The 25,587-nt window shown below is 55.8% G+C and overlaps 2 protein-coding genes across 6 annotated transcripts; one reads left to right on the top strand and one right to left on the bottom strand.

Moving 5' to 3' along the window:
• The first annotated feature begins 165 nt into the window (after positions 1-165).
• Positions 166-4,508, top strand: Nsun5 (NOP2/Sun RNA methyltransferase 5). 2 transcript variants are annotated; one of them, XM_090324225.1, is made up of 10 exons: positions 166-272; positions 387-509; positions 1,573-1,747; positions 1,828-1,936; positions 3,013-3,151; positions 3,246-3,361; positions 3,529-3,707; positions 3,784-3,991; positions 4,070-4,210; positions 4,279-4,508. In XM_090324225.1, the coding sequence occupies exons 1-10, from the start codon at positions 180-182 to the stop codon at positions 4,379-4,381; spliced, it is 1,386 nt and encodes a 461-aa protein (XP_090180351.1). In that variant the 5' UTR covers positions 166-179; the 3' UTR covers positions 4,382-4,508. The 2 variants fall into 2 exon arrangements, with proteins under 2 accessions (XP_090180351.1, XP_090180352.1); XM_090324226.1 differs by lacking the exon at positions 4,279-4,508 and having other exon boundaries at positions 4,070-4,269.
• LOC150042750 (nuclear envelope pore membrane protein POM 121C-like) lies at positions 4,499-23,638 on the bottom strand. Of its 4 annotated transcripts, XR_016533580.1 has the most exons (14): positions 18,231-18,817; positions 16,603-16,818; positions 15,781-15,939; positions 14,035-14,115; positions 13,371-13,542; positions 11,715-11,806; positions 11,106-11,179; positions 10,671-10,795; positions 10,456-10,558; positions 10,055-10,315; positions 8,075-9,706; positions 6,323-6,445; positions 5,755-6,042; positions 4,499-5,366 (listed from the first exon to the last, which is right to left on the bottom strand). XR_016533580.1 is itself a non-coding variant. In XM_090324224.1 (13 exons), exons 2-13 carry the CDS (start codon positions 16,665-16,667, stop codon positions 5,945-5,947), a joined length of 2,985 nt encoding a protein of 994 aa, XP_090180350.1. In that variant the 5' UTR covers positions 16,668-16,818; positions 23,522-23,638; the 3' UTR covers positions 5,429-5,944. The 4 variants fall into 4 exon arrangements, 3 of the variants coding, with proteins under 3 accessions (XP_090180350.1, XP_090180349.1, XP_090180347.1); XM_090324224.1 differs by lacking the exons at positions 4,499-5,366; positions 18,231-18,817 and adding an exon at positions 23,522-23,638 and having other exon boundaries at positions 5,429-6,042; XM_090324223.1 differs by lacking the exon at positions 4,499-5,366 and having other exon boundaries at positions 5,429-6,042; positions 10,671-10,789; positions 18,231-18,818.
• Between the last annotated feature and the right edge of the window lie 1,949 nt (positions 23,639-25,587).

Here is a 25,587-nt window from a genome sequence, read left to right as displayed (position 1 = left end):
AGCCCGCGCGGAGGCGGACGGGAACCGGTCTCTCGCAGACGCTGGTTGGCTGACGGCGGTACGGTCCCGCCCTCTCCGGGGGGCGGGGCCCTTTGAGCCCGGAAGTGCGCTCTCTGACCCCGGAAGTGGGGGCGGGCGCAAATTGGGATTTGCGACGGAGCCGTAAAGGCGCGAGGAGCATGGCGCTGTACGCGACGGCCGCCTCGGTGCTGGCGGGCGTGGAGGAGCGCCGGGGCTCGGTCCGGGCGCTGGTCTACTCCAGCGGCTTCCAGGTAGCGGGGCCGGGGCGCGCGCGGACACCGGGGGAGGGGCTCCCGGGCCGGGGTCGCGGAGGTCCCCGCGCGGGACCCGGCGCCCACGTTGCCCGTCTCCCCTGGGCCCCGCAGAACGTGAAGCCGCTGTACGCGCTGGTGTGCGAGACGCAGCGCTTCGCCGCCGTGCTGGACGCCGTGATCGCCCGCGCCGGCCTGCTCCGCGCCGAGAAGCAGCTGCGGCCGCACCTGGCCAAGGTGACGCGGCGGGGCCTCCCGCCGGCCGCCCGGATGCGGCTCTCCGTGTCGGGCTTGTGTTTGGGAGGGGGGTCCTGCGGGGTGTCTGATCCCCGGGCTTGACCTCAGGCCCGGGGAGCGGGGGTCCGGCGGGTGTCTGATCCCCGGGCTTGACCTCGGGTCCCGGGGGGAGCGGGGGTCCGGCGGGTGTCTGATCCCGGGGCTTGCCCTCAGGCCCGGGGAGCGGGGTGTCTGATCCCGGGGCTTGACCTCGGGTCCCGGGGGAGCGGGGGTCCGGCGGGTGTCTGATCCCGGGGCTTGACCTCAGTCCCGGGGAGCGGGGTGTCTGATCCCGGGGCTTGACCTCAGTCCCGGGGAGCGGGGTGTCTGATCCCGGGGCTTGACCTCAGTCCCGGGGAGCGGGGTGTCTGATCCCGGGGCTTGACCTCGGGTCCCGGGGGAGCGGGGGTCCGGCGGGTGTCTGATCCCGGGGCTTGACCTCAGTCCCGGGGAGCGGGGTGTCTGATCCCGGGGCTTGACCTCGGGTCCCGGGGGAGCGGGGGTCCGGCGGGTGTCTGATCCCGGGGCTTGACCTCAGTCCCGGGGAGCGGGGTGTCTGATCCCGGGGCTTGACCTCAGTCCCGGGGGAAGCGGGGGTCAGGCGGGTGTCTGATCCCGGGGCTTGACCTCAGTCCCGGGGAGCGGGGTGTCTGATCCCGGGGCTTGACCTCAGTCCCGGGGGAAGCGGGGGTCAGGCGGGTGTCTGATCCCGGGGCTTGATCTCAGTCCCGGGGAGCGGGGTGTCTGATCCCCGGGCTTGACCTCGGGTCCCGGGGGAGCGGGGGTCCGGCGGGTGTCTGATCCTGGGGCTTGACCTCGGGTCCCGGGGGAGCGGGGAGCGGGGGTTCCGGCCCGGTGTCTGATCCCGGGGCTTGACCTCAGGTCCGAGGCGCACTGCCCCTGAGCCTTCTTTTTGCTTGGGGTTAGCGCTCTGCCACTTGAGCCCCAGCTCTGCCTCTGGCTTGGAACTGCGATCCTCAGATCTCAGCCAGAGACGCCCTCTCTGTTTTCTTCCCTGCCCCAGGTGCTGGTGTACGAGTTGCTGCTGGGGAAGGGCTTCCGGGGCGGCGGGGGCCGGTGGAAGGCCCTGCTGGACCGGCACCAGGCGCGGCTCAAGGCTGAGCTGGCCCGGCTGAAGGTTCAGCGGGGCGTGAGCCGCAATGAGGACCTTTTGGAAGCAGGGTCCAAGCCCGGCTCGGGTGAGCCGAGGGAATGGTGGGGTGGAGCGTGGCGCTGCCTGCCCGGAGGACTCAGTGCCCCTCAGTGCTGTGCTCCGTAGCCCCCCAGGTGCCCCGGTACGTTCGGGTCAACACCCTCAAGACCTGCTCTGACGATGCAGTGGATTATTTCAAGAGAAAAGGTTTCTCCTACCAGGGCCGGGCTTGCAGGTGAGAGTGGTGCGTGCTGCCGCTTAGGCTCAGCTTGGAGGTGGCTGTGGCCCTGGGGAGCCTGGGTTTTCTTCCTGCATCTCCTGTCTTCCCACCTCCTGACAGGGCACCTGCTCCTGGCACTCGGTCCACCTTGCCTTTTACTTTGTTTGGTTGAGATACAGTCTCACCGACCCTGGCTAGACACAAACTCACCACATTGCCTATTGCCTGGAAGTTGGCGAGTCTCCTGTCAGCCTTCTGAATGCTGGATCTACAGGCATGTGCCACTACACGTGGCTTCTGATTGCGCTACGCTGGGGCAGCTGCAGGGCTGGCTGTCCCTGAGCGTCTTTGCTGAAGACTATGTCTCTCTCGTGAGCCACAGCATCCCTTGCTGAGCGTTGTCCCTGTTGGTCCTGCAGACAGTGTGCACTGTAGGTGCAGGGGCTGCGGCTGAAGCTGAGTGCTTCCCACCTGGAAGTCCAGTCCTGCCTGCAGCATCAGAGACAGCTTACATTTAGCCAGTACCTTCCTAACTTGTTTCATCTTCACATCTGCCGTTGTATAGAAGTGAACACAGAGGCCAGAGTTAAGCCTTCTAGTCCTTTGCTTGGACTCCTGGTAAATGGCAGAGGTGGGATCTGATGCCTGTAGTACAGCTGTGTTTGATCCACTCTCTTTGCTAATTTGGATTTGGCCCTCCTCCTTTTTTTGGGGGGGGGGCGATGCCAGGCTACAATGTCAGGAGCCTTGCACATAACTTGGCTTGCTTACAGTGTGGTACTCTACCACTTGAGCCATGCCTCCAGCTGAGCTTTTTTTTGGTCAGTTGTGGGGCTTGAACTCTGGACCTGGGTGCTGTCCCTGGGCGCAAGGCTAGAGCTCTACCACTTGAGCCACAGCACTGTTTCTGGCTTTTTTCTATGTATGTGGTACCGAGATATTGATTCTGGGCCTTCGTGCATGCTAGGCAAGCACTCTACCACTAGGCCAAACTCCCGGCCCCATTGGACTTTTTGGTAGTCAATTGGAGGAGGAGTCTTGAGTTTTTCTGCCTGGTCTCCTGTGATCTGCCAGGTTTTTCTTTCCTGCAGCCTGGAGGACTTAAGGGCCCTCGGGGGAAAGCACTTTCTTCTGGATCCTTTGTTGCCTGAGCTGCTTGTGTTTCCTGCCCAAACAGACCTGCACGAGCACCCACTGTACTTAGCCGGACACCTCATCCTGCAGGATAAGGTCAGGGGTCGCTGCAGGGGGTGGGGGGAGGGGGTGACCCCTGGGCGGGCGGACGGGCTCGCTCTGTTCAGGGTTATGGTGCTCTGTCCTCCAGGCCAGCTGCCTCCCAGCCGTGCTGCTGGCCCCCCCTCCAGGCTCCCACGTTATTGATGCCTGTGCTGCCCCTGGCAACAAGACGAGTCACTTGGCAGCTCTCCTGAAGAACCAAGGGTGAGCTGGGGGCAGGTCGCAGAGCAGGGGGTGGGTCTGGCTCTGGCAGAAGTCTTCCAGGAGAGGTCCTCAGGGGTCCCAGAGGCCACCTGAATGCCACTTGTGTGACTTGACAATACTGATGGCTGGGGCAGAACTGGGGCTTCACTCATCTGCCTCTTTCCTAGGAAGATCTTTGCTTTCGACCAGGATGCCAAGCGCCTGGCCTCCATGGCTACGCTGCTGGCCCGGGCTGGAGTCTCTTGTTGTGAGTTAGCAGAGAGAGACTTCCTCGCAGTGGCGCCTTCCGACCCTCGGTTTGAGCAGGTCCAGTACATCTTGCTGGACCCCTCTTGCAGTGGCTCAGGTGAGGGGTGACAGCCAGGGGCCCCCCCCCCCAGGACTCCCACAGCCCCAAGGCCTCACTGGGGACTCCCGTGCAGGGATGGTGAGCCGGCAGCTAGAGGAGCCAGCGGTGGCCCCCAGCGAGGAGCGCCTGCGTGCCCTGGCGGGGTTCCAGCTGCGCGCCCTGCGCCACGCCCTCTCATTCCCTGCCCTGCGGCGCCTCGTCTACTCCACCTGCTCCCTCTGCCGAGAGGAGAACGAAGATGTGGTCCAGAAAGCGCTGCAGGAGAGCTCGGGGGCCTTCAGGTAACGGCACCCCATCCTGGGCCCCGGGGCTCCTGCTCCCTACCCTGGTGCCCAGGTCTGAGCTGGCTGTCTTTGCAGGCTGGCTCCTGCCCTGCCCTCCTGGCCCCACCGAGGCCTCAACACATTTTCAGGGGGTGAGCACTGCCTCCGAGCTTCCCCCGAGACCACGCTCACTGGTGGCTTCTTCGTCGCCGTCATTGAACGGGCAGAGGTGCCAAGGTAAGGGGGGGGGATCCCGCTTGGTGGGCTGGCACGTGGACATGCCTGACGTCGGGCTATTCTTTCAGCTTGGCTCCACATGCTGAAGCACTGGCACTGGCACAACTCACTCCTCGCCCAGCCACAAGAAAGAAGAAGCGGCGGAAAGCAGTGGCTGGCCCTGGCCCATAGAGGGGTGCGAGGTGTGGCACTGGTGGCGGGCTCTCCTGCCCCTGCAGCTGCAGTGTCCCAGGAGTCTTGGCCCTCCCTTCTCCCACCCCGTGGCATAAGTGAGAGCAGGACAGGGTCTATGACCAATCACAGTTTTTATTCTGAATGACACAGCAAGGAGAAATTTCTCACATTTATACTAAAAACCCCAAGTAGACTTGGCAGGAATGAAGTCTAACAGGACGTCGCAGCCAGCTCCAGTTCTGTGCTGGCAGGGGCTGTGCGTGTGCACCTGGGCTGAGCCAGGCCCCGAGGACCTGCCACGCCCCCACGCAAACAGGTGTCGGGGCCTCCAGGCCAGGCTCCTTCCTTCCTCAGTTGCATGTTGCCAAGCCCTAAGTGGTCAGCTGCCAGCTCATGGGGTGTGGGCACAGACGGATGGACTGTGCCATCACACAGCAAGCATTCAACCCCGCTCACCCAAAGGACAAGTACATTTCCCTGTGTCCAGAGGCGCGTGGGCCTCCACCCGGGGAGCACAGCTATACCCACACCGCTAGACGGCATTCCTACCCCACCGCCTCAGTGAACCAAGCTTGAAGGAATTTAAAAGGCAATTTAGCTTAAATACAAAAATAAATTTATCTTGTTAAAAAATGTTTAAATATTTTTTCTTTTAATTTAGACACACGCATTCATACTTCTCGCAGAAGTTGGCAGGGCAGCCAGGCTGTGGGGCTGGGGAAAGGGTCGGGGCAGCGCCCAGAGGCTTTGGAGGGAGGTGGAGTGAAGTCTTGGCTTCCCCAGCCCCAGACCCAGGCTGCCAGCCCTTCCAAGTGAAAACACGGCTGGAAAGTCAGCACTGCACGGTCACGGGCGCCACGGTCCACATTCAGTGAGCCCTGCGGCTGAAGACAGTTAATTCCGGCACTACCAAAATGCCGCCATACACACAACTCGGTTCTTCCTCCAAACTCGATTCAAAGAGCAACACACGAGCATCAGACTACAACACAGGACAAAGCTTGAACAAACAATCCCAGAGAGGCAGACATGGCGGGGGGAGGGGGGGGGGGGAGGGCCTGCTGCTGCTCCAGTTACTTCTCTCCTGGAGAGGTGCTCGCCCCGGCTCTCACAGGCTTAACAGTCCTGAGCCACCAAGTTTTTAGGGGCTAAACTGGCAGAGGCTGGAGATCAAACAAGAGTGGGTGGGGCAGGAGGCAGCAAAGCCAGACTCGGGGGTCCCTGGGGACCCGAGGACTAAGCAGCAAGATGGGAAAGAGACATCTCCGTTCCCATTCCCAGGCAGCCGGGGTACCGCCTGGCCACACGGTGCAGAGTGAGGGCAGGGAGCGCATGGTATGTACACGTGTTCTTTAGTTTTCCAGCCTCACCTGTGGCACTGCTCGTGTTAGGGACCAGGCTGGCGCCTCGCTACCTCCTCCAGCGGTGCCAGCCTCCTCCGGTGCTGCGTCCTGGCCGCTGGAGCCAGAGATCCAAGGCTGGGTCTGCACGATGGAATTCAGAGGCTCTTCCTAGCAGGTGCTGAGGTCCAGATGTGGGGTGGGGTGGGGTGGGGCAGAGCTACTTCTTGCGTGTGTGCTGCCTTCGGGCCTGCAGACGCTGTCGAGCGCCAGGAGTCTTGGACCCCGCACCGATGGAGAAGGAAGGTGTGGCTGACCCTGTAAAGATGCCACAGACCTCAGCAGGGCTGCTGCTGCCTGGCTGGTGCCCTGCTCTGGACAGGTAAGCAGACGCCGGAATGCAGCGTCTCCAGCAGCTTCGCAGGCAGTGCTCTGAGCCAGGCAACAAACCATTCACCCACGTTTCCCAATGTCTCCTGGACTCTAAGCCAGAATTCCAACCCTGGGCTGAACTCCTGAGGCTGAAACTCACAGGGCACAAGAGCCAGCAGCATGCCACTCCACCCCAGTTGCCTGCTGAACGTGGGGAGCTGCTTACCAAAAGGTCCAGCCCCAGTGAAGCCTTGGGTGGGTGTCGAGGAGGTCCCAAAGGAGAGGCTGCTGCCTGCTGAGCCCACGCCAGGGGCAAGGGTGGTCTGGCCAAAGGTGGGGGTAGAGGTGCCTAGAACAAAGGAACCCAACACCTGAGGGTGGAGGCATGCAGCAGAGAAGCAGGGTAGTGGCTGTGCCCTGCAGCCTCCCTCACCGTGGTGCCCCACAGCTGGGGTATCCACTGCACCCTTCGGTACTGAGAAGAGCTGGAGCTGCTTATGGCCTGACCAAAAGATGTGACTGCTGCCGGGACTCAGCCTTCCAGGCCCTTCCACACAGCCTGGCCCAGATGCCTGAGCTGCCCCCAGAAGGGCCGGGCTCAACTGCAGGCCACGTCTGCTCCCTGCTATGGCTTCCAAACCACTTTGCTTCTGCCTCCTTCCAAGCTGTGGGTACAGCTTAGTATTTTCCTGAGACAGAATCTTACTTTGTGGCCCAGGTGGGCCTCAGTCTTCCACTGCTGGATTACAGATGGGCCCTCGCCGAGTGAGATTAGATGGTCTCGGCTGACAGCCCCTGGGTTACTTCCCCTTTCATTTCTTCTACCAGGGGGTGGTTCATGACCTCATGAACCCCCACCACCTCTCCTCTCCCCCTCAATGTACCCTTCATTCATTCATTCCTGTGATATCAGGCCCTGCCCCAGCTCCCAAGCAGACTGTAGGCCCTATTTTTACTCTAGGCCTCTTCCCGCAGCTCCTTCCTCCTGGGTAAGACTCCACAGTTGGGGTTCAGTGCCTGATTTCAGGAGACATCTCAAATCCTGCGTGCTAGAAAGACACAATGCCAACTCGTCATGCCTGAAATTCAGTCCTCCAGGCTGGCAAGCCTATACATTCGCCTCTCCCGCGCCTCTCCTCAGGCAGAGGGCTCAACAAAAATGGCCTCCTGCCTGTAGCCACCCTCTTGCACCCCAGAACTTCAGCCTATTCAATGAGGAAGCTCTCGCCACAAACAAGATTACTTCTCTGCCTGACATTTTTTTGTTGTTGTTTGGTTGGTTGTAGGACTTGGATCTCTGGGCCTGGGCACTGTCCCTGAGCTCTTCAGCTCAAGGCTAACACCCTACCCCTTGAGCCACAGCCCCACTTCCGGTTTTCTGCTAGTTAACTGGAGAGTCTCATGGACTCTAGTGAACCACGATCCTCAGATCTCCGCCTCCCGAGTAGCCACACCCTACTGCAGCATTCTTGCGGTCTGCCTACCTCAAAGCCACTCAGCCTTCTGACAAATTTGCCTGCTCCTGGAGTGTAGGTGCCCACTCTGTCTTTTCTACCAGCTGGTCAGAAATCCACTGAGCCTGGTGGCACACACCTACAGTCCCAGCACTGGAGCGGAGACTCAAGACACAAGAAGCCCAAAGAGCAAGCACCCTTAGCCTAATGCTGCCTCCACGCAAGCCTCTCAGCCACTGTCAGCAGCCGCTTCCTTCTCACTGCACCCGCATCCAGCTGGCATTTCATCTTTTTTTCTTTTTTTTTTGGAGGTGTTCCTTGGGCTTGAACTCAGGGCCTGGATGTTGTCCCTGAGTTATTTGGGTTTTTTTACCTAAGCCTCTTGCCCTGCCACAGTTGCACTTTTGGCTTTTTGAGTAGTCTCATGGAGCTGAGTCTCATGAATACTCCTGTCCAAACTACGATCCTCCCATCTCAGTACAAGCAGAGGCCCAGCAGTCCCGTCACGGGGCTCCTAAGCTTACCTCCAAACACGGGCTTGCTGTCGGCCGTGCCTGCCATGTTGAGGATGAAGGGCGTGTGCTGGCCCAGGGCGTTTTGACTCAGGCCTCCACCAAAGGCGGTGGAGGCAGCCACGCTCCCACCCTGTCCGGCTCCGAAAGTGAAGGCTCCAGAGCTGGAGCTTGGGGTGGCTGCACCGAGCCCAAATCCCCCACTGCCAGCTGGGGTGGCCGAGCTCCCAAAGGTGAACGGCGCTGGGGTGGCGGAGCTCCCAAACACGGAGCTGGTGGTCCCCGCGCTGGTGGTCTGGGTGGTGGCTGTCCCAAAGGAAAAAACGGCGGTGGAGCTGCTGCCGAAGGCGGGCTGTGTGCTGGCTGGGGTGCCAAAGGCGGACGCTGTGCCTTTCAAAGCCCCGAATGCTGGAAGCACGGAAGCCCCGAAGGCCGTGGGGACTGGGGTAGGGGCTGGGGCGGCTGCTGCTGCTGCTGCCACCGGGGCAGGGGCTGCAGAGGTCCCGAACGTGAAGGTGCTGCCGAAGCTTGGGATGAGGGTGGGCTTGGTGGTCCCCGGAGCTGGCCCCTCGGTGGCCCCGAACGCTGGTTGTGCGCTGCTGGTGCCTGGGTAGGGCGGGAGAGCCGCCTTGGTGCTGGAGCCGAAGGGAATGTGGAAGGCAGGGGTGGCGGTGCTGAAGGTGAGGCCGGGCTGGCTGCTGGCTGCTGTGGCTGAGGTGGTGAGCCCACCACTGAAGCCACTGAAGCCGCCGGAGCTACTGCTGCTGGCTGGGAGCGCGGCTGTGCTGGATGGCTGCCCAAAGGGGCTGGGCGCCGGGGCCAGCGCAGCAGGGGCCTTGCCGAACTGGAACACAGGGCCCCCAGGGGCAGGGAAGCCGCTGGCAGTGGCTGGGGCCGCCCCAAAGAGGAAGGGCTGAGAGCTGGAGCTGGCAGGCTCTGTGCCCGTGGTGCTGACTGCACCGGGAGCGGCAAAGCCAAACACTGGCTTTGTGGCAGAGTCTGTGGATGAGCTGGTGGTGACGGAGGCTGCGGTAGTAGTGGTGGTGGTGGTGGTGGTGGTGGCAGTGGCGACCCCAGCAAAGGCAGGGGCCGGAGTGGCCGTGGTTGTGGCCACAGCTGTGGTTGGCTTCAGGAACGGGGAGACTGGGGACATGGAGGCTGCTGGCCCCATGCTGCCGAAAATCGGCTTGAAGGCTGGGGTGGTGGCAGTGCCACCTGACAGCACGGGTGATGAGAGGCTGGTGCCTTCACTTTTAGGTGTGGCCAGAAAAATGGGCTTGAACATGGGAGAGGCTGGAGCGGCAGGCGCTGGAGGGACAGACGTGGTGGCCGTAGTGGTGGCATTGGCGGCTTGTGTGGTGGCAGTAGCCACAGTGTTGGTGGAGGAAGAGGAGGTAGTGAAGACGGTGGCGGTGGTGGCAGGGCTGGGAAGCATGCTTCTGGGCGCCCCGCACAGGGTGCTGGACCTGGGGGTGGGGGATGGGGCACGGACGTCCTGGGCACTGGCAGGTGGCTCAGGGACAGGGGCGAGAGGTGACTTTGTGTCCTTGGCTGGGGCCAGCTCGGGGAAGGTGGGCTGTCTTGGGAGTCCAGCTGTCTTGGGAGGTGAAGGGGCGGCAGAAATGGCTGCTGCCCTTGCAGACTCTGGAAGACGAGAGGGAGGTCAGGTCTGCGACCATCCGTGGGACAGTCTTCAATATGTGTCCTCCAGTGCCCACCACGCTGGGCACCCAAAGCCAAGAAAGGCTACCAGGTGGACGGCACAGACCCACACCATGACTCAAGGCGTCCACATCTGTGCTTGCAGGGCCTGGTGTGGACGCCGCCTGGACATCGAGGCGGTCCAGGGTGGAGTGCACGGGTGAGGGGCTGTCCACTCTCCTGCCCTCCCCACCCCAAGCCAACTGGGTGCTTGCTCACTCACACTCGCCACCACGGGGCTGCCAGGGCAGCGCAGCCGCAGGCCTTTTCAGGCGGAGGGCCCACACTCACCTGGAAAGGCCGGCAGCAGCGGGGGGCTCTGCATCTTCTTCAAGCTCTCCAACAGCGGGTTAGCAGCGGGGGCTGAGGAGGGGGCCGAGGAGGGGGCCGAGGAGGGAGCTGGGGAAGAGGCTGGGAGGGAGGCTGGGGAGGAGGCTGGGAGGGAGACTGAGGAGGAGGCGGGCAGAGGAGTTGGTGCCACAGCAGGCAGGGAGAAGGTAAAGGAGGGCTGGGCGGACGCTGGAGGGGTCTCGGTGACAGAGGCGGCGGCATCTAAGGAGCAAACATGGGTGCTCACACCAATTGCTTTTACTCCCACTCCAGCACAAGGCAGGACCCAGGAACTCTCCCCATGCGGCCTGAAAGGATTCAAAGGCCGAACAAGGCAAACCTCTGTGAGCCGTGGGCCTTACCGGAGGCGTCCTCCAGGGCCTTGTTAAACCACTGCAGTGACGCCTTCTTTTCCATGTCCAGGTCCTCGGCGGTAATGGAATAGCCAAGCTGAGGCGGTGGGGGCTGCGGGAGGGTGGGGCAGTGAGCTCAGGCCGTGGACAGAGCAGACCCGGCGCCCAGCCGTCTTGCGGCAGTGTGTGTGTATGTGGGGGGGGGGAGGTTGCAGCAGACATACCAAGGTCAGTTGGTCCCCCCGCCTGGAAGGCAGCAGCGGTGTCTTTCGTTTCCGCTTCCCAGAGGAGCCCGGTGGGGGCGGGGGAGGGCTGGGGCCCCTCTGCATCAGTGCGGCCCCATCTGCAACTGAAGGAAGCATAGGCCTGGGCTGGCAGCCTCTTCCGGGAGGAGGTGCCAGCTGTCATGGCATCGCCTAACACGCTCCTCTACAGCGTGTGTGATTTATTTCTTGGCATCAAGGTGACTTGAAGATCGGAGCTCCAAGCGCAGGCACACTTGCCTAGCAAATGTGCCCAACCGTGTGGCTTCAGTTGTTACACCTATGAGTCTATTATCCCACCCTAGCACGTCAGAGCTCCCTCCGCTCCACCCTGGGCGCCCAGCCCCATGGATCTATGGTTTCTGATAACACAGCTCCCACACCGCCATCGCTCACCCCTTTCTCCCTGCGACTCCATGTCTGTCACCAGTGGAGGTGAGGCGCCGGAGTGGTGACATGGCTCCTCTTCTCTGGAGAGATTTCAAAGGGCAAAATTTAGTTGAGGAAGAACATTGCTTTTTCTTTGGTCAGTCACCTGGACCCCATCCCTGAGGCTTTTCTATTCAACACTAGCACTCTACCACTTGGAGGTACAGTGCCACTTCCAGCTTTCTGGGAGTTAATTGGAGATAAAAACCTCACAGATTTTCCTGCCTGGGAACCACAATTCTCAGATCTTGGCCTCTTGAGAAGCCAGGATTACAGGCGTAAGCCACCCAGATAGAGAAAGAACTTTCATGAATGCTTTATGTACACCTCATTCCCTCCTAACCACCAAATAGCTATAAAATGTAGACACCAAGACAACGAAGGTCACAAGAAGACTATAATTCAAGGAGGGCATGAGAAACCACAGAAGATTCACCTTCAAAGCTACAGCCTGCCAAGTCCTGGGAGCTCCAGTGACTGACATCTCCAAGAATGGAGCAGTCCCAGGGGAATTTAAGGTACACCCCCATCACTGTCCATGCACACAGCACAAGGAGGCTGGAGAACGGGGATTACCTTGTTTTCTTGGCTGGCCTCTCGGGGGTCTGGGAGCGGGAAGAGGCTGGGCTGGAGAAGGGGGAGGATGTAGGACAATTCCTCTTCCACAGCTGAAAGTTCAGCAGAGAAACGTAATTGAGCTTATTAATAATATGGCTGTATGTACAAAATTTCTAAAGTATAAAGAGCCAACTATCTGGAATTCAGCCAATTTTCAGAATACAAACTCTGTATTTCCACACAAAGGCAATCTTTTCGTATTTTTTTTTTGCCAATCCTGGGGCTTAACTCAGGGCCTGGGCACTGTTCCTGAGCCTCTTTTGCTCAAAGCTAGCACTCTACCACTTGAGCCATAGCGCCACTTCATGCATGCTAAGCAAATAATCTACCACTAAGCCACATTCCCAGCCCAACAATCACATCTTAAAGGTATGATCTATAATAGTATCAAAAACATAACCTGCTGGACACTGGAGACTCAGGCCTGTAACCCTAGCTACTTCAGAAGATTTGAGGATTCCAACTTGAAGCCAGCATGGGCAGGAAAGTCTGTTAAGACTCATCTCGTTGTTAACCACCAGAAAACTGGAAGCAGAGCTATGGCTCAAAGTGGTAGAGTGCAAGCCTCGAACTGAAGAGTTCAGGGACAGCACCCAGGTCCCAAGTTCGAGCCCCATGACCCAACCTCCCCTCCAATCCACACACACAGCCATATATCTAAGAATAATCTCACAGAAAAGAAATACAATCCTTACAGAGAAATCAGAGAGAATGCATGTAAGTGAAGAATATCCCGTGTTCATTAGTTGGGAGAATTAGATGCAGGTAAGAGGTCAGATCCAGTCAATGGGACACAATGGCGTGGGACAGACCCCACAGACACTTAAAGGATGGCAAGTGAGTGCTCCACAGCACAGGGAAGCATGGTCCTTTCAATAACTGACCCTGAGAGAAATACATGTGACAGAGCAGAGGGCAGAGCTTGCTCTCCATCCCACACCTTATATAAGGATCAAACGTATGTAGATTTAACTGAAGAGCAAAAAACAATAAAGCTTTGAGAAAATTCTCATCATCCCAGGTAGGTTCAGATTTCCTCAAGAGCACAACTCCACACACTCTTCATCTCAGCCAAGTGGCAAAGCCCTGAGAACTCAGGTCAACTGACTGAGGGCTTTTATTGAAGACATATGAAGAACTTTCTCCAACCAGTAGGAAAAAGAAAACCTATGAGAGACGAGCAGGAAAGGCTGTGAGACTCTTATCTCTGATTAAGCATGGAAAAGAAAAAGCTAGAAGTGGAGCTGTGGCTCAAGTGGTAGAATGCTACCTTAATCAATAAAGCTCAGGGGCAGGGCAATGCCCAGGCCTTGAGTTCAAGCTCCAGAACCTGGAGAATCCAACCAGGATTCTCAGGTCTCAAGCTCTTAAGCAGCTAGGATTACAGACCTGAAACACAAGTGCCCAGTCACACCACTCTAAAACACAGTTTTAATGTTCTTACTATTCACAGAGCTCTTTAGAAGGACAACTCCAATCATGTGACTTTTGGTTGTGAGAACACCGAGGCGTAAACCCAGTACTTGGTGCTGTAGCTCAGAGGCATTTCCATGTGTGAATGATAAGCAGGTGGCACAGGGAGGCCTGGGCGGCAGCGCCGTGCGGCCGATGTACCTGAGGCATGCCCCGGGTGGAGCTGTAGGAGCTGGCGATGGCGTTTCGGCTGGAGCTCAGGATGCCCCCTGGGCACGTGCTCGTCAGGGAGCTCACAGAAGACGTGCGTGACCGCTTGTTCAAGTGGTCGTCTGCATTCTGGGAAGCGAGGCCTCTCTTCAGGGACCCAGGCCTACAAACAGGGAAAGAGGCAGCACGTCACCCGGGCAGTGTTCTCTTACAGTTCCACCGGACTTCTGGTACCTTTTTCTTACAAAAGCCAATGCAAAGATGACAGATAATGCTCTGAATTGGCACTGATAAGTTTTTAGCTACTACATATATCTGACACAAACCAAACAGAGAAAGGTAGACATTGAAAACTGAAATGTGATTCCACCGATTCAGTATTAACAAATGCACAAGGGTCTATGATGAGGGGTAGGGGTAGGGACTGGGGTGGGGATGACCAATGGTGACGGGCACCCTCCTCACCCGTGAGGGCTTCCTGTTCAACTTTAAACCGAGTGTCCTACACCCCAATTACACCTAAATAAAGCTGGTGAAGCCTGGCATGGTGGTGCACTCATGTAACCCCAGCAATGAGAATGACACAGTGAGGTGAGACGCTGTCTCCTAAAGAAGTAATCAGCCATGATCACACTTGCTCTTGACCCTCGCTTACTTAGGCACAAAAGAGGCTGGGATCCCGTTGGCCACGAGAGGTTCAAATGCAGAATGTCCGCTCCCGCTGCTATCCCGGCGCCTGTGTAAAAGCCAAAACATGCTCCCATGAAAGCACCTTTCTGTACTCCTGGGACCTCACAGGATCCCCGCCTGAGTACAGGTTCCACGCTTGACGTCAAAAGCATTGTCTCAAATCCCCAAGTTTCTGAACAACAAATCTAATCTAAGGTTGTCCACTTTGCCGAGGAGCAGGCTGCACGCGGCGGTGGCCTGGAGGTGAGCCTGAGACCACTGATGCCAGGACTCAGCACCCCTCCTGTGACAGCGCAGCCGGGGAGATCAGCAGATACCTCCCAGGCCTTGGAGGCCCCGACTTCCTCCCACCAGGCCACTCCAGCCTGGCCAGGTGACACTGTAGTCCCAGTCTGCAGTTCCCTTCACTGAGCCTCCTGTATGCTCAGACTCGTCTGCTTAGCACTTCCCTCACTCCGCCTTGTCATCTGGCACCAAGGGCAGCAAACATGACACACACTAGCAGATATGTACAGCGTGGAGGAGGGACTGGGGTAGTAGTAGCGTTTTAGGTGTGGGTTGTCCCGCAGTGCGCAGCAGTGACCTTTAAAGAAGCAGGCCATGCCATCACCTCTGACGCCTTCACCTCACCCCAGTTACTTTACCATTACAAACAAAACTGCGTGCTGGCCACTGGCGCCTCACACCTATTTTCCTGGGCACAAAAGTCCGTGAGACTCTTATCTCTTCCAATTAACCACCAGAAAACTGGAAGTGGTGCTGTGGATCAAGCAAAAAGCAGCTCAGGGACAGTGCCCAGGTCTTTAGTTGAAGACCTAAAACTATTGGCACAGAATTGGGCACAGAAGAGGTGATAAAAATGCAAGTGAGGTGTTGGTGACTCATACCTGTAATACCAGGTACTGAGGAGAATGAGATAGAGAGGACTGCATTTGAAGCCAGTCTTGACAACGAGGTTTGAGAGAATCCATTTCCAAAAATAGCTAACAAAAAGCAGTGCTGGGAGCATGGCTCAAGTGGTAGAGCACCAGCCAAGCAAGGATAAAACTTGAGCTCATGCGCACGCACACACACACACACACACACACACACACACACACACACACACACACACACACACACACACACACACAGTTAGGCCAGGTGGTCTGTGGCTTGGTAGCAGAGCTTTGCCCCAGTGAGTGAGGATCTATGTTCTATCCCAGCACTGGAAAAGTAAAGGTGGGCTTTTAAAATGATTCCTTGGAAATGACAAATAGTCCTGAGCCTCAACTACCTGGTCTACCTCCTCCACTCTCAGAAACTGTTATTCCACTTCCACTGACTTCCCTGTGAACCCAGAGAGGCGCTGATTCTCCTCCTGCCTGAGAAGCCTGTGTTAAAGTGAACTCTTCATTTTCCTCGCACAAGCATTGCCCTCGCACCATGACACCTAGCTTGGTACTTAACTCATAAAATTACGAGGGGACACTCAGTGACCTGGCTTGAAAATAACATGTAATGTAGCTGTTGGAAAACAGCAAGACTGAAGCAGTAAGAGATGGCAGCCTACCTCTACTGCTAATGGGAAACTATAAAGTATACCAAGCCTGCACACCAGAAGGACAGCACCGGACAGCACCTCACCAGGCTGTTCCACAGGAGCCTGAGAAGAGTCCGCGTGAGATTATAACACTGCAGTTGCAGCTTACAACTCCATGGGGCCCATTACCGTCTCTTGTTTTCCTGGCCATCAGCGAAGATCTGGTCTTCTTCCTCCACAGCCCTTTTCTTCCTCTCTCTGAGGGCATTCAGGACGGTCTCCTTTGCACATGGGTCTGGTGCATTTCTTGTTGGTGAAGACAGTGCTGAGTTCACTAGCTGCTCTGGTCTGTAATCAAAGACAAAATTCTAGCAGGAAGAGATCCTCAACACCCCCATATAAAACAGAACAGACTTAAGTCATTGGAAACAAAACAAAAAACCTCAAAGCAAATTGCCATCAGCTATGAAGACTACAGTTACAGACCAAAAAGGCTAACTGTAACTAGAATTTGAGATCTGAACTCGGCCTGGACTCTACCCCCATAGTGCTCTATCAATTTGAGCAACAACTCCACTTCTAGTTTTCTGGTGGCTAATTGGAGATAAAGATCTCATAGACTTTAATGCCTAGGTTGGCTTCAAACCATGATCCTCAGAGCCCAGCCTCCTGAGTTGCTAGGATTACAGATATGAGCCACTGGTGCCCAGCTGCCTTCTTTTAAATTTTATAGCTACTTTGTGATTCTTTATTGTGTACGCTGGTACAGAGGCTAGAACTCAGGGCTTCAAGCTTTCTCTGGCTTTTGTTCATTGTTGGTGCTCTACCCTTGAGCCATGCCTTTAGTCTAGCATTTTGCTACTTAACTAGAGATGAGAGTCTACTCAAGCTGGCTTCAAATTGTGGTTCTCTGGGTTTCGGTTACAGAGTAGCTTCTTCTAGCTGTTTTGTCAGAGGAACAACTATAGAAGAGAGTGGATACAATGACCAGCATGCTCCAACAGTACTCACACTGGAGAACGCATCAGTTTGCTGTTTGGAGGGGCAATTCTCACGGTCACTGGGCTACACACCATCCTCGAGTTCCGTGCAGAGAGCACCGTCTTCTTCTGACAACCATTCCAGCACACGGTGGGCAGCACTCCTAGCAAGGAGTACTGAGCCTGCTGGACTGGGTAGCGTCTGCGAGGCGTTATTACAAAGCGGCTGGATGAAGACCCACTGTCCCTGGAGAGGATGAGAGGCAGACCAGGGAACCGAAGAGGATAAAAAATGTCAGAAAATTTAAATGGCTAGAGATTCACAGGAGTTCAGTCGTATATTTTCCAGATAGCTTTGTCTCTTTCTTTAATTTTCATATATTTTTATTGTAATTAATAGAAGGGTTACATAACATTCGCCAGGTAGAAGGTGCTGACTTCACATACATTGATGCCCTTTCTCCTGTCTTGGTCCCCATTTCCCTCCCTTCATCCCCGCCCAGCTTTGTCTCTTTCTAAGGTGCACAGAACACAGAATATTTCAACAACTACTTTCCCTATTCCATATGAGGAATAAGTGGTAGCTTATTAGTTAGCTACCTCTAACTCGTACAGTTTGGGAGGAAAACTGCAAAAATCAGGAAACCATTTATAAATCAGCACATGCACAGAAAACCAAACTTCTTGTTGTCTTATGTGCCTGTATTGGGACTTGCACTGAGGGCCTCATGCTCTTGCTCAGCTTTTTTTGCTCATGACTGGCACTCTACACTCTACCACTTGAGCCACTGTTCTTGTCCAGCATTTTCTCTTTTTTCCCCCTGCCCAGTACTAGGGTTTGAACTCACCGCCCCATGATTATTGCTTTGCTGGTGCTCACCATCATCCTGACTTTCTGCTCGTTAATTTGCACGTAAGTTTCTTACAGATTTTCCACCAGATCTGGCTTCAAAGTCATACTCTCTGGATCTCAGCGTCCAGAGAAGGTAGGGTTACTGATTTTTAACTGGTAAGCCAATCTTCTAAAAAAGACAAGAGTGGTGGTGCACACCTACAATACCAGGTACCAGGAAGTCAAAAAGGAGGCTCGCTAGGGTTCAAGACCAGCTTGGGAGTGTGGCTCAGTGGTAGAGTGCTCGCCTAACATTCATGAATCCCTGGGTTGGATTCCTCGGTACCACATACTTAGAAAAAGCTAGAAGTGGTGCTGTGGCTCAAGTGGTAGAGCTCTAGCCTTGAGAAAGCCCAAGAACGGTGCGCAGGTCTTGAGTTCAAGCCCCAGGACTGGCAAAATTCGATCAACTTTATCAACAAAATTGTCAAGGAGATATTTATTGGGATGCCTCTTTGAGTTTTCATAAAAATGTCTCTAACTGGTTCAAAAAAAAAACAGGGCCAAACGACTGAACTCAAAGAAAAAGGCTTATCCCATCTTTTAAAAAGGTGAGCTTATGTCTTCGTAATCTCCTCACTATCTAGATCATTCTAACGTTCAGGCAGTTCCAAGACCTGCAAGGAAGGGACATGCTCAGGACCCACGTCGCACCCGAACAGTCAGGGGGCAGGAGATTCCCCACAAGCCAAAATTTCGGAAGTTAGAAGTTAAGCCCCCCACAGCCAGATTTCCCCGGATCGGGTGGGCGGATCGGCGCGTCTTACCGCTGGAAAGGCCTCCTGGCGGGCCCGAGGAGCGGCGTGGAGAGCGGGGGGCGGACGCGGTGGAGGCGCGGGCCCGGCGGCGGGGAGCGCGCGGGGAGCGGGGAGCGCGCGGGAGGCGGGGGGCGCAGGCCTGGCCTCTCGGGGGCGGGCGGCGGGCCCGGCTTGCCCAGGTAGCTGCCCATGAGGAGCAGCTCGGCCGGGTCGGGTCCCTCAAGCAGGCTCCGCGGCTCCGGAACGCCTCCGTTCGCCGCCGCCTTGGCGGGAGACGAGGCGAGCAAGGCCCTCGGGCGCCGCGCGAGCCGTGGGGCCCAGGCGCGCGGACCTCGGGGCTCCCGGGTCAGCCCCCACCAGGCCGCGGTGGCCCCCACGGCCAGCCAGGCCAGCGCCGCCGCCGCGGGCACCAGGCACAGCACCAGGCCGAGCAGCGCCAGGCCGAGCAGCAGCGCGCCGGCCGGCCCGCCGCGAACCAGGCCTCGGCCCTCCCCGGCGCTCGAGATGGGACGCCGCCGCTCGCCGACTGCGGCCGCCGGAGACATTGCGGCCCCGCGCCGCGGAGAAGACTCGCGTCTCCCAGCATGCACCGCGCCGCCTGCGCCATCGCGCCGCTGACGTCACCGCGCGCCGCCTGCGTCACCGCGCGCGCGACTCGCGGACGCTCGAGGGTGGGGACGCGGGTCTGGCCTGGGCGCAGCGTGGGCAAAGTCACGCTCAGGAGCCTGTTCGGCCGCCCGGCCGCCGCCGGTGCCCCGCTTCCTACCCGAGGGACGGCGCGGGAGGTGAGGGGCCCGCCACCCTTCCGACGCCCAGAGTGAGCCAGAGCCAGGGCAGATGTGCAGGAGCGGGTCTGGAGGTCCGAAGAAGACGAGTTGTTAAAGGCCGGGCTATGGCTAAAAGTCGATTGTGAAGGTAAAAATGTTGAAACAAAACTGCATTGCCACAGCACCGCAAACACGTAATTTAAAATAAAAAGCAATGAGATTGCATTTTGTTTTGTCAGTCCAGGGGCTTGAACTCCGGGACTGAGCACTGTCCTTGGACACTTTCTGCTCAAGGATAGTGCTCTGCCACTTGAATCACAGTGTCACTTCCTGCTTTATGTATGTGGTACGGAGGAATCGAACCCAGGGCTTCCTCCATGGGAGGCTAGCACTCTACCAGGAGGCTCCAGTCCCTAAAATTGCCATTTTTACACAACCTTGTGAATTATATGATATCTAATACAACTTAAGAGGTGCTTTTCCTGGGTTTGTAACTAAAACCAGGGCACCCAGTCCTCCATTTTTCATCAGCTTTTTGACCTGAGTTGTTCCCAGCAACAGGCACTTTACAACAACCTAAAGCTCTGGGATTCGACATTAGCATTAGGTGACCAAAGGCAAACTGCCCCTCAGTGAACAAAGTTACTTTCTTTCAAGAGAACAGCCAAGTGAGAGTATGAGACCCTGAGTTCAAGCCACAGGACAGGCAAGCAGATATACTGACCAAACTGGGAAGTCTCAAATAAACCCATGTGCATATTGTCAAATGGACTGGAAGAAACAAGAATGCTAAGAGCAATGACTCGGAGAAATGACAGACTCCCCAACAATGATGTTGGAAAAACTGAATGTCCACTGTGAAAGCAATGAACCTGATTCAACCACCTATGAAAAGTAACTCAAAGTGGATTACAGACCTACATAAAAGATCTGGAGCAATAGATCCTATAGAAAATCAGAGGAGACCTTTTTGACATTGGACAAAGAGACTACCAGACAGCCCAGTAAAAAGTAACTACTTAGGAGGCTGAAATCTGAGGATCAAGGTTCAAAGCCAGGCTGGAAATGAAAGACTGTGAGACTCTTTTCTCCAATTAACCACCAGAATCCTGGAATTGGCACTGTGGCTCAAATGGTAGAGTGCTAGCTTTGAGTTGAAGAGCTCAGAGACAGTGGCCAGGCCCAGAGTTCAAGTCCCACAAACAACAACAAACAAAACAAAAAAACTACAATGGAACAAATAAATAGTGAGGAAAAGTCTTTACAGTTCTCCAAGATGGCACAACAAACCTGGAAAGATGTTCAACATCACTGATCATGAGAGAAATCTAACACTCAAGACAGTGCCATCAAACACCAGAAAGCAACAAAAATAGAGAAGGTCATGGAGCAAGTGGAAATGGATGCACTGGTGGCACTGCAATACAAACACTATAGAAAGTAGGTTAATAGGGGGCCGGGAGTTTGGCCTAGTGGTTAAAGTGCTTGGCTAGCATGCATGAAGACCTGGGTTCGATTCCTCGGTACCACATACATAGAAAAAAGCCGGAAATGGTGCTGAGGCTCAAGTGGTAGAGCTCTAGCCTTGAGAAAGTCCAAGGACAGTGCTCGCGCCCTGAGCTCAAGCCCAGGACTGGCAAAAAAAAAAAAAAAAAAAAAAAAGAAAGTAGGTTAATAGGCTCTGTAGGGAGAAAAGAGCTGCAAGATGAAAAAGCTGTCTTACACATGAATATCCCAACACTACTGAAATGTATGTAAGCTTGTACATTAGTCCAGGTTTTGTCACTATGGCCAAATATCTGGGAAAAATAATCTAAAGGAGTAAGGCTTTCTTTCAATTTGGCATGGTGGGGAGGGCAGGGCAAAGCAGTTCACACCTGGAGCCAGGAGTATGCCTGAGTTAAGCCTTTCTCCTCTCCCTGCATCCCCTCCAGCCCCCAACTTGTGAGATGGAGCTGCCCACATTCCATGCCAGTCCTTCTTCCTTTGTTAATCCTCTCTGCAAAACCTATCACAACTCCAAAAGTGCTTTAATCTTTCTCAAAGTGGTCAAGATTAAACTTGCATTCAAGCACTCCTGATTCACACTTGTAATCCCAGCTACTCAGTGAGATCTGAAGATTCCAGTTGAAGTCAGCCTTGAGGGAGGAAAGTCCACTAGACTCTTATCTCTAAGTAGCAAGGGAAAAGAAAGAAGTAGAGCTGTGGCTCAAGTGGTAGAGCACCAGCCTTGAGCCAAAAAACATAAGGACAGTGCCCAGGTCCTGAGTTAAAGTCCCAATATTGGCATACGGATACACACACACACACACACACACACACACACACACACACACACACACACACACACCAAACTTGAAACACCACATATAAATTTTATGTTGCTAAAAAAAAAAAAATACAGCTGGGCATGGTGGCTCAGGCCTGTAATCCTAGCTACTCGGGAAGCTGGGATCTGAGGATCAAGGTTCAAAGCCAGCTGGGCACAAAAGGACCTGAGATTCTTCACTTAACCTCTAGAAAATGGGAAGTAGGGTTTGGCTTAAAGGTGGGGTGGTAGCCGTGAGCTGAAGAGCTCAGGGACAGCACTCAGGCTGAGTTCAAGTCCCACAACTCCCACACATAAAAAATATCAAACAGGGCCGGGAGTTTGGCCTAGTGGTTAAAGTGCTTGCCTAGCATGCATGAAGACCTGGGTTCGATTCCTCGGTACCACATACATAGAAAAAAGCTGGAAGTGGTGCTGAGGCTCAAGTGGTAGAGCTCTAGCCTTGAGAAAGTCCAAGGACAGTGCTCAGGCCCTGAGCTCAAGCCCAGGACTGGCAAAAAAAAAAAAAAAAAAAAAAAAAAAATCAAACAGCAATGTATTGTAGAATAGTAAAACAATAGTATAAATGCCAGAAGGGCAGATGGGAGAGTAGTATAAAGTTCTTACATCACATATGACATACTTTAGAGTAGGTCCTCATGACTTATAATTCTACATTGTAGGGCTGGGAGTTTGGCCTAGTGGTAGAATGCCTGCCTAGCATGCATGAAGACCTAGGTTCAATTCCCCAGTACCACATACATAGAAAAAGCCGGAAATAGTGCTGTGGCTCAAGTAGTAGAGCTTTAGCTTTGAGAATGCCCAGGGACAGTGCTCAGGCCCAGCTTTCAAGCCCAGAGGCTGGCAAAACAAAACAAACACAAAATCTACATTGTAAACTTTGACCACTAAAACAAAACAAAATGCTACTAAACTGTCAACAAAAGGCCAGGTAAAAAGTTCCTCCCACTAGAGGGCGGACTAAATCTTGTATACAATGGCACAGGACTATTAGTCTTAAAGGACAAAAGCCCTACCTAAGGCTAGTATCTGCTTATGTTTGGAATTTTTATTTCTTTATCCTTTTACTTTTCCCTTCAGAGGTAGAGTGAAATATACAAGCACTGCGTGAAAGGAAAAATGCGGCAGAGCTGGGCCCTTGTGACTCATGCGTGTAATCCTAGCTTCTGAGGAGGCTAAGGTCTGGGGTTCAAGGTTTGAAGCCAGACCCAGCAGGAAATTCCCTGAGATTCTTACCTTCAGTTAACCAGCAAAAAGTAAAGTGTGGCTCCAGTAGTAGAGCTCTAGCCTTGAGAATGAAGAACAAAGGCCCGGAGCTCAAGCTCCAGGACCAATACAAAAAGAAAGGTGGCTCACATCTGTGATCCTACTCAGGCTGAGGTCTGGCGATCACGGTTTGAAGCCAACTTAGGAAAGTCCATTATCTAAACTAAATGTCCAAAAGCCAGCAGTGGAGCTGTGCGGCAAGTAGTTGGGAGCTAGGCTTGAGCAAGCAAGCTCAGGAACAATGGCCTGACCGAGTCCCAGCGCCCACACTCACTCACAAAGAGGGGTGTCCTGGGCTCAAGGAAACCAGGACGCAGAAGGCAGGGACCTGGCCAGGACAAGCCGGAGCCACTGCAAGACCTGTCTCCTGAACTCAGAGCCCGCCGCCTGCTCAGGAGCGGCTCAGCCCCATAGAACCGCGTCACCAACAGGCTTTCTGCAGGTTCATACGAAATGGAAGCCGGCCCTAAGCTGCAGTCCTCGGAATCTCTCCCTCCCGAGTAGCTCGGTCCCAGGCAGAGGGGCTTTGGGATGCGACTCCCGCCCGACCTCATGCGAGCTGCACGCGGTGTCTACCCCCGAATCCAGGGAACTGCCCGGTGTCTACCCCCGATCTCAGGCGAGCTGCATGCGGTGTCTACCCCCGATCCCAGGGAACGGCCCGGTGTCTACCCCCTGATCCCAGGCGAGCTGCATGCGGTGTCTACCCCCGATCCCAGGGAACGGCCCGGTGTCTACCCCCTGATCCCAGGCGAGCTGCACGCGGTGTCTACCCCCTGATCCCAGGCGAGCTGCACGCGGTGTCTACCCCCTGATCCCAGGCGAGCTGCATGCGGTGTCTACCCCCGATCCCAGGCGAGCTGCATGCGGTGTCTACCCCCGATCCCAGGGAACGGCCCGGTGTCTACCCCGGATCCCAGGGAGCGGCCCGAACTTACCGGAGCGGGCCTCGAGGCGCTGCGGTCGGGGAGGGTGGCGGCCCCGCCACGGCTGCGCCCAGTCCAGGCCGAGGCCCGCCAATCTGGGACTCGTACCAGTCCTCTCCTGGGGGAGCCTCGCCAGCGTCCTCCGCCCGCCCGCCCTAGGCCGCCCCACCGCCGCCGTCGCCTCCGAGGGCAGGGCCGCAAAGCCTCGTGGTCTGGACGTGCACCGCGCGCCCACGTCACTGCGGACAACGCGGCGAGGAGGCCTGTCGTCAAGCGACGGAGGTGCGGCCAGCCTCGTGGTCCCGGCGTGCACCGCGCGCCGGCGTCACTGTGCGGCGAGGAGACCTGTTGTTGAGCAATGAGGGTGCGGCCAGCCTCGTGGTCCCGGCGTGCACCGCGCGCCCGCCGACGTCACTGCGCGGCGAGGAGACCTGTTGTTAAGCAATGAGGGTGCGGCCAGCCTCGTGGTCCCGGCGTGCACCGCGCGCGGACGTCACTGCGCGGCGAGGAGGCCTGTTGTGGAGCCGTGAGGGTGCGGCGGCCGCCGGGCTCGGTCTGGACGGGAAGCGCGGCAAGTGGTTTGCGGTGGGCGCGGGCCCTTTGACCCACACGCGGCCGGGAGACCCAGTCTGCTCCCCGTCCCCGCAGGCTGGGCCGCGGCGCCGTCCTGGGTGCGCGTGGGGGCGCCTCGGCCGGGACGAGGGCGTCGTTCCCGGGCCCGCGCGGGGGTTGGGCGAGGTCTCCCGTTGCACCGGGGCCGGTGAGGCTGCAACTCCGTTTCTCCGTTGTTCATGACCCGGGGTTTGGACTCTCGGAGCCTTGGCGAGGGCTGCGTGTGGCTTTAATTCAGGGCTTGGAGCTTGCTGCGGAGGAGCTGCTACGCGGGCCAGGCCCACACCGGAGTTGGTTTTTCAGATAGCCTTGCTCTTGTGCCAGATCTAACATCTCTACCATCTATCTAGCTGGGTTGATAGCAGTCACCACAACCAAGGTTTGTTGGTGGAAAGGATCATCTCAATCACTTTTTGTAGGAGCTGGCCTCAAACCTCTATCCTTGTGTCTCTGATTCAGTATGAGCTACCATGCCTGACCCTGTTTCTGTTTGTTTTCGCCAGTCCTGGGCTTGAGCTCAGAGCCTGAGCACTGTCCTTGGACTTTCTCAAGGCTCTACTACTTGAGCCACAGCATCACTTCCGGCTTTTTTCTATGTATGTGGTACCAAGGAATCGAACCCGGGTCTTCATGGATGCACTCTACCAATAGGGTCATGGGACTTGAACTCTGGGCATGGGCGCTATCCCTGAGCTCTTCAGCTTAAGGCTACTGCCCTACCTCTTGAGCCATAGCACTGCTTCTGCTTTTCTGGTGGCTAATTGGAGATGAGAGTCTCAGGACTTTAGTGCCCAGGCTGGCTTTGAGCCATGATCCTCAAACCCCGGCCTCCTGAGTAGCTAGGATTATAGATGGGAGGCACCTCTCCCGGCCTTGGTCCTGTTTTTTGTTGTTGTTTGAAAGCTACTCCAATTATAATAAAGCTGCACAGTTACACTTACACAGTAGTCACCCCCCTTGCTGGCAGCTTAGTTACATATTTATTTATTTACAGAATCATACATTTGTCAAGGAGTGATAGCATGAGTTTTTGCTTTTCTTCACTAATGTACATAATCTCTGTGGAGATTACACAGGCTGGATGAAATGTGTGGCCTGAGCTAGCAGCCATTGTGTCTCAGGTCTGGCCAACACTGCATGGTTGAAAGCTGCTCTGTTCTACTTCGAGCATTCAAGAAAAACTATTTTTGTGCTGAGCACCAGTGACTCGTGCCTGTAATCCTAGCTACTGAGGAGACTAAGGTCTGAGAATTATGGTTTGAAGCCAGCCCAGGCAGAAAAGTCTGTGAGACTCTAATTAACCACACAAAAGAAGGCAGGAGTAGAGCTGTGGCTCAAGTTGTAGAGCACCAGCTTTGAGCAGAGAAAGCTAAGGGAAAGTGCCCAGATTTTGGGTTCAAGTCCCAGTATGGACACAAACAAAAAATGTTTGTTGAATTAACATGAATTGAGAACATTAACTTGTG

Source organism: Megascapheus bottae, chromosome 34, assembly GCF_031878675.1.
Source record: "Megascapheus bottae isolate mThoBot1 chromosome 34, mThoBot2.hap1, whole genome shotgun sequence".
NCBI lineage: Eukaryota > Metazoa > Chordata > Mammalia > Rodentia > Geomyidae > Megascapheus > Megascapheus bottae.
This window is presented reverse-complemented; position numbering and strand designations above follow the sequence as displayed.

Bases quoted from the DNA above. Each gene is read 5' to 3' on its own strand.
- Nsun5 (XM_090324225.1), top strand. From the start codon at position 180: ATGGCGCTGTACGCGACGGCCGCCTCGGTGCTGGCGGGCGTGGAGGAG. The intron at 1,937-3,012 runs GTGAGAGTGGTG...TCTTTCCTGCAG, and splicing joins TACCAGGGCCGGGCTTGCAG to CCTGGAGGACTTAAGGGCCC. The intron at 3,708-3,783 runs GTGAGGGGTGAC...ACTCCCGTGCAG, and splicing joins CCCCTCTTGCAGTGGCTCAG to GGATGGTGAGCCGGCAGCTA.
- LOC150042750 (XM_090324221.1), bottom strand. From the start codon at position 18,766: ATGTCTCCGGCGGCCGCAGTCGGCGAGCGGCGGCGTCCCATCTCGAGC. The intron at 10,559-10,670 runs GTATGTCTGCTG...ACCCTCCCGCAG, and splicing joins GGGGGGACCAACTGACCTTG to CCCCCACCGCCTCAGCTTGG. The intron at 6,446-8,074 runs GTAAGCTTAGGA...CCTTTGTTCTAG, and splicing joins CAGCAAGCCCGTGTTTGGAG to GCACCTCTACCCCCACCTTT.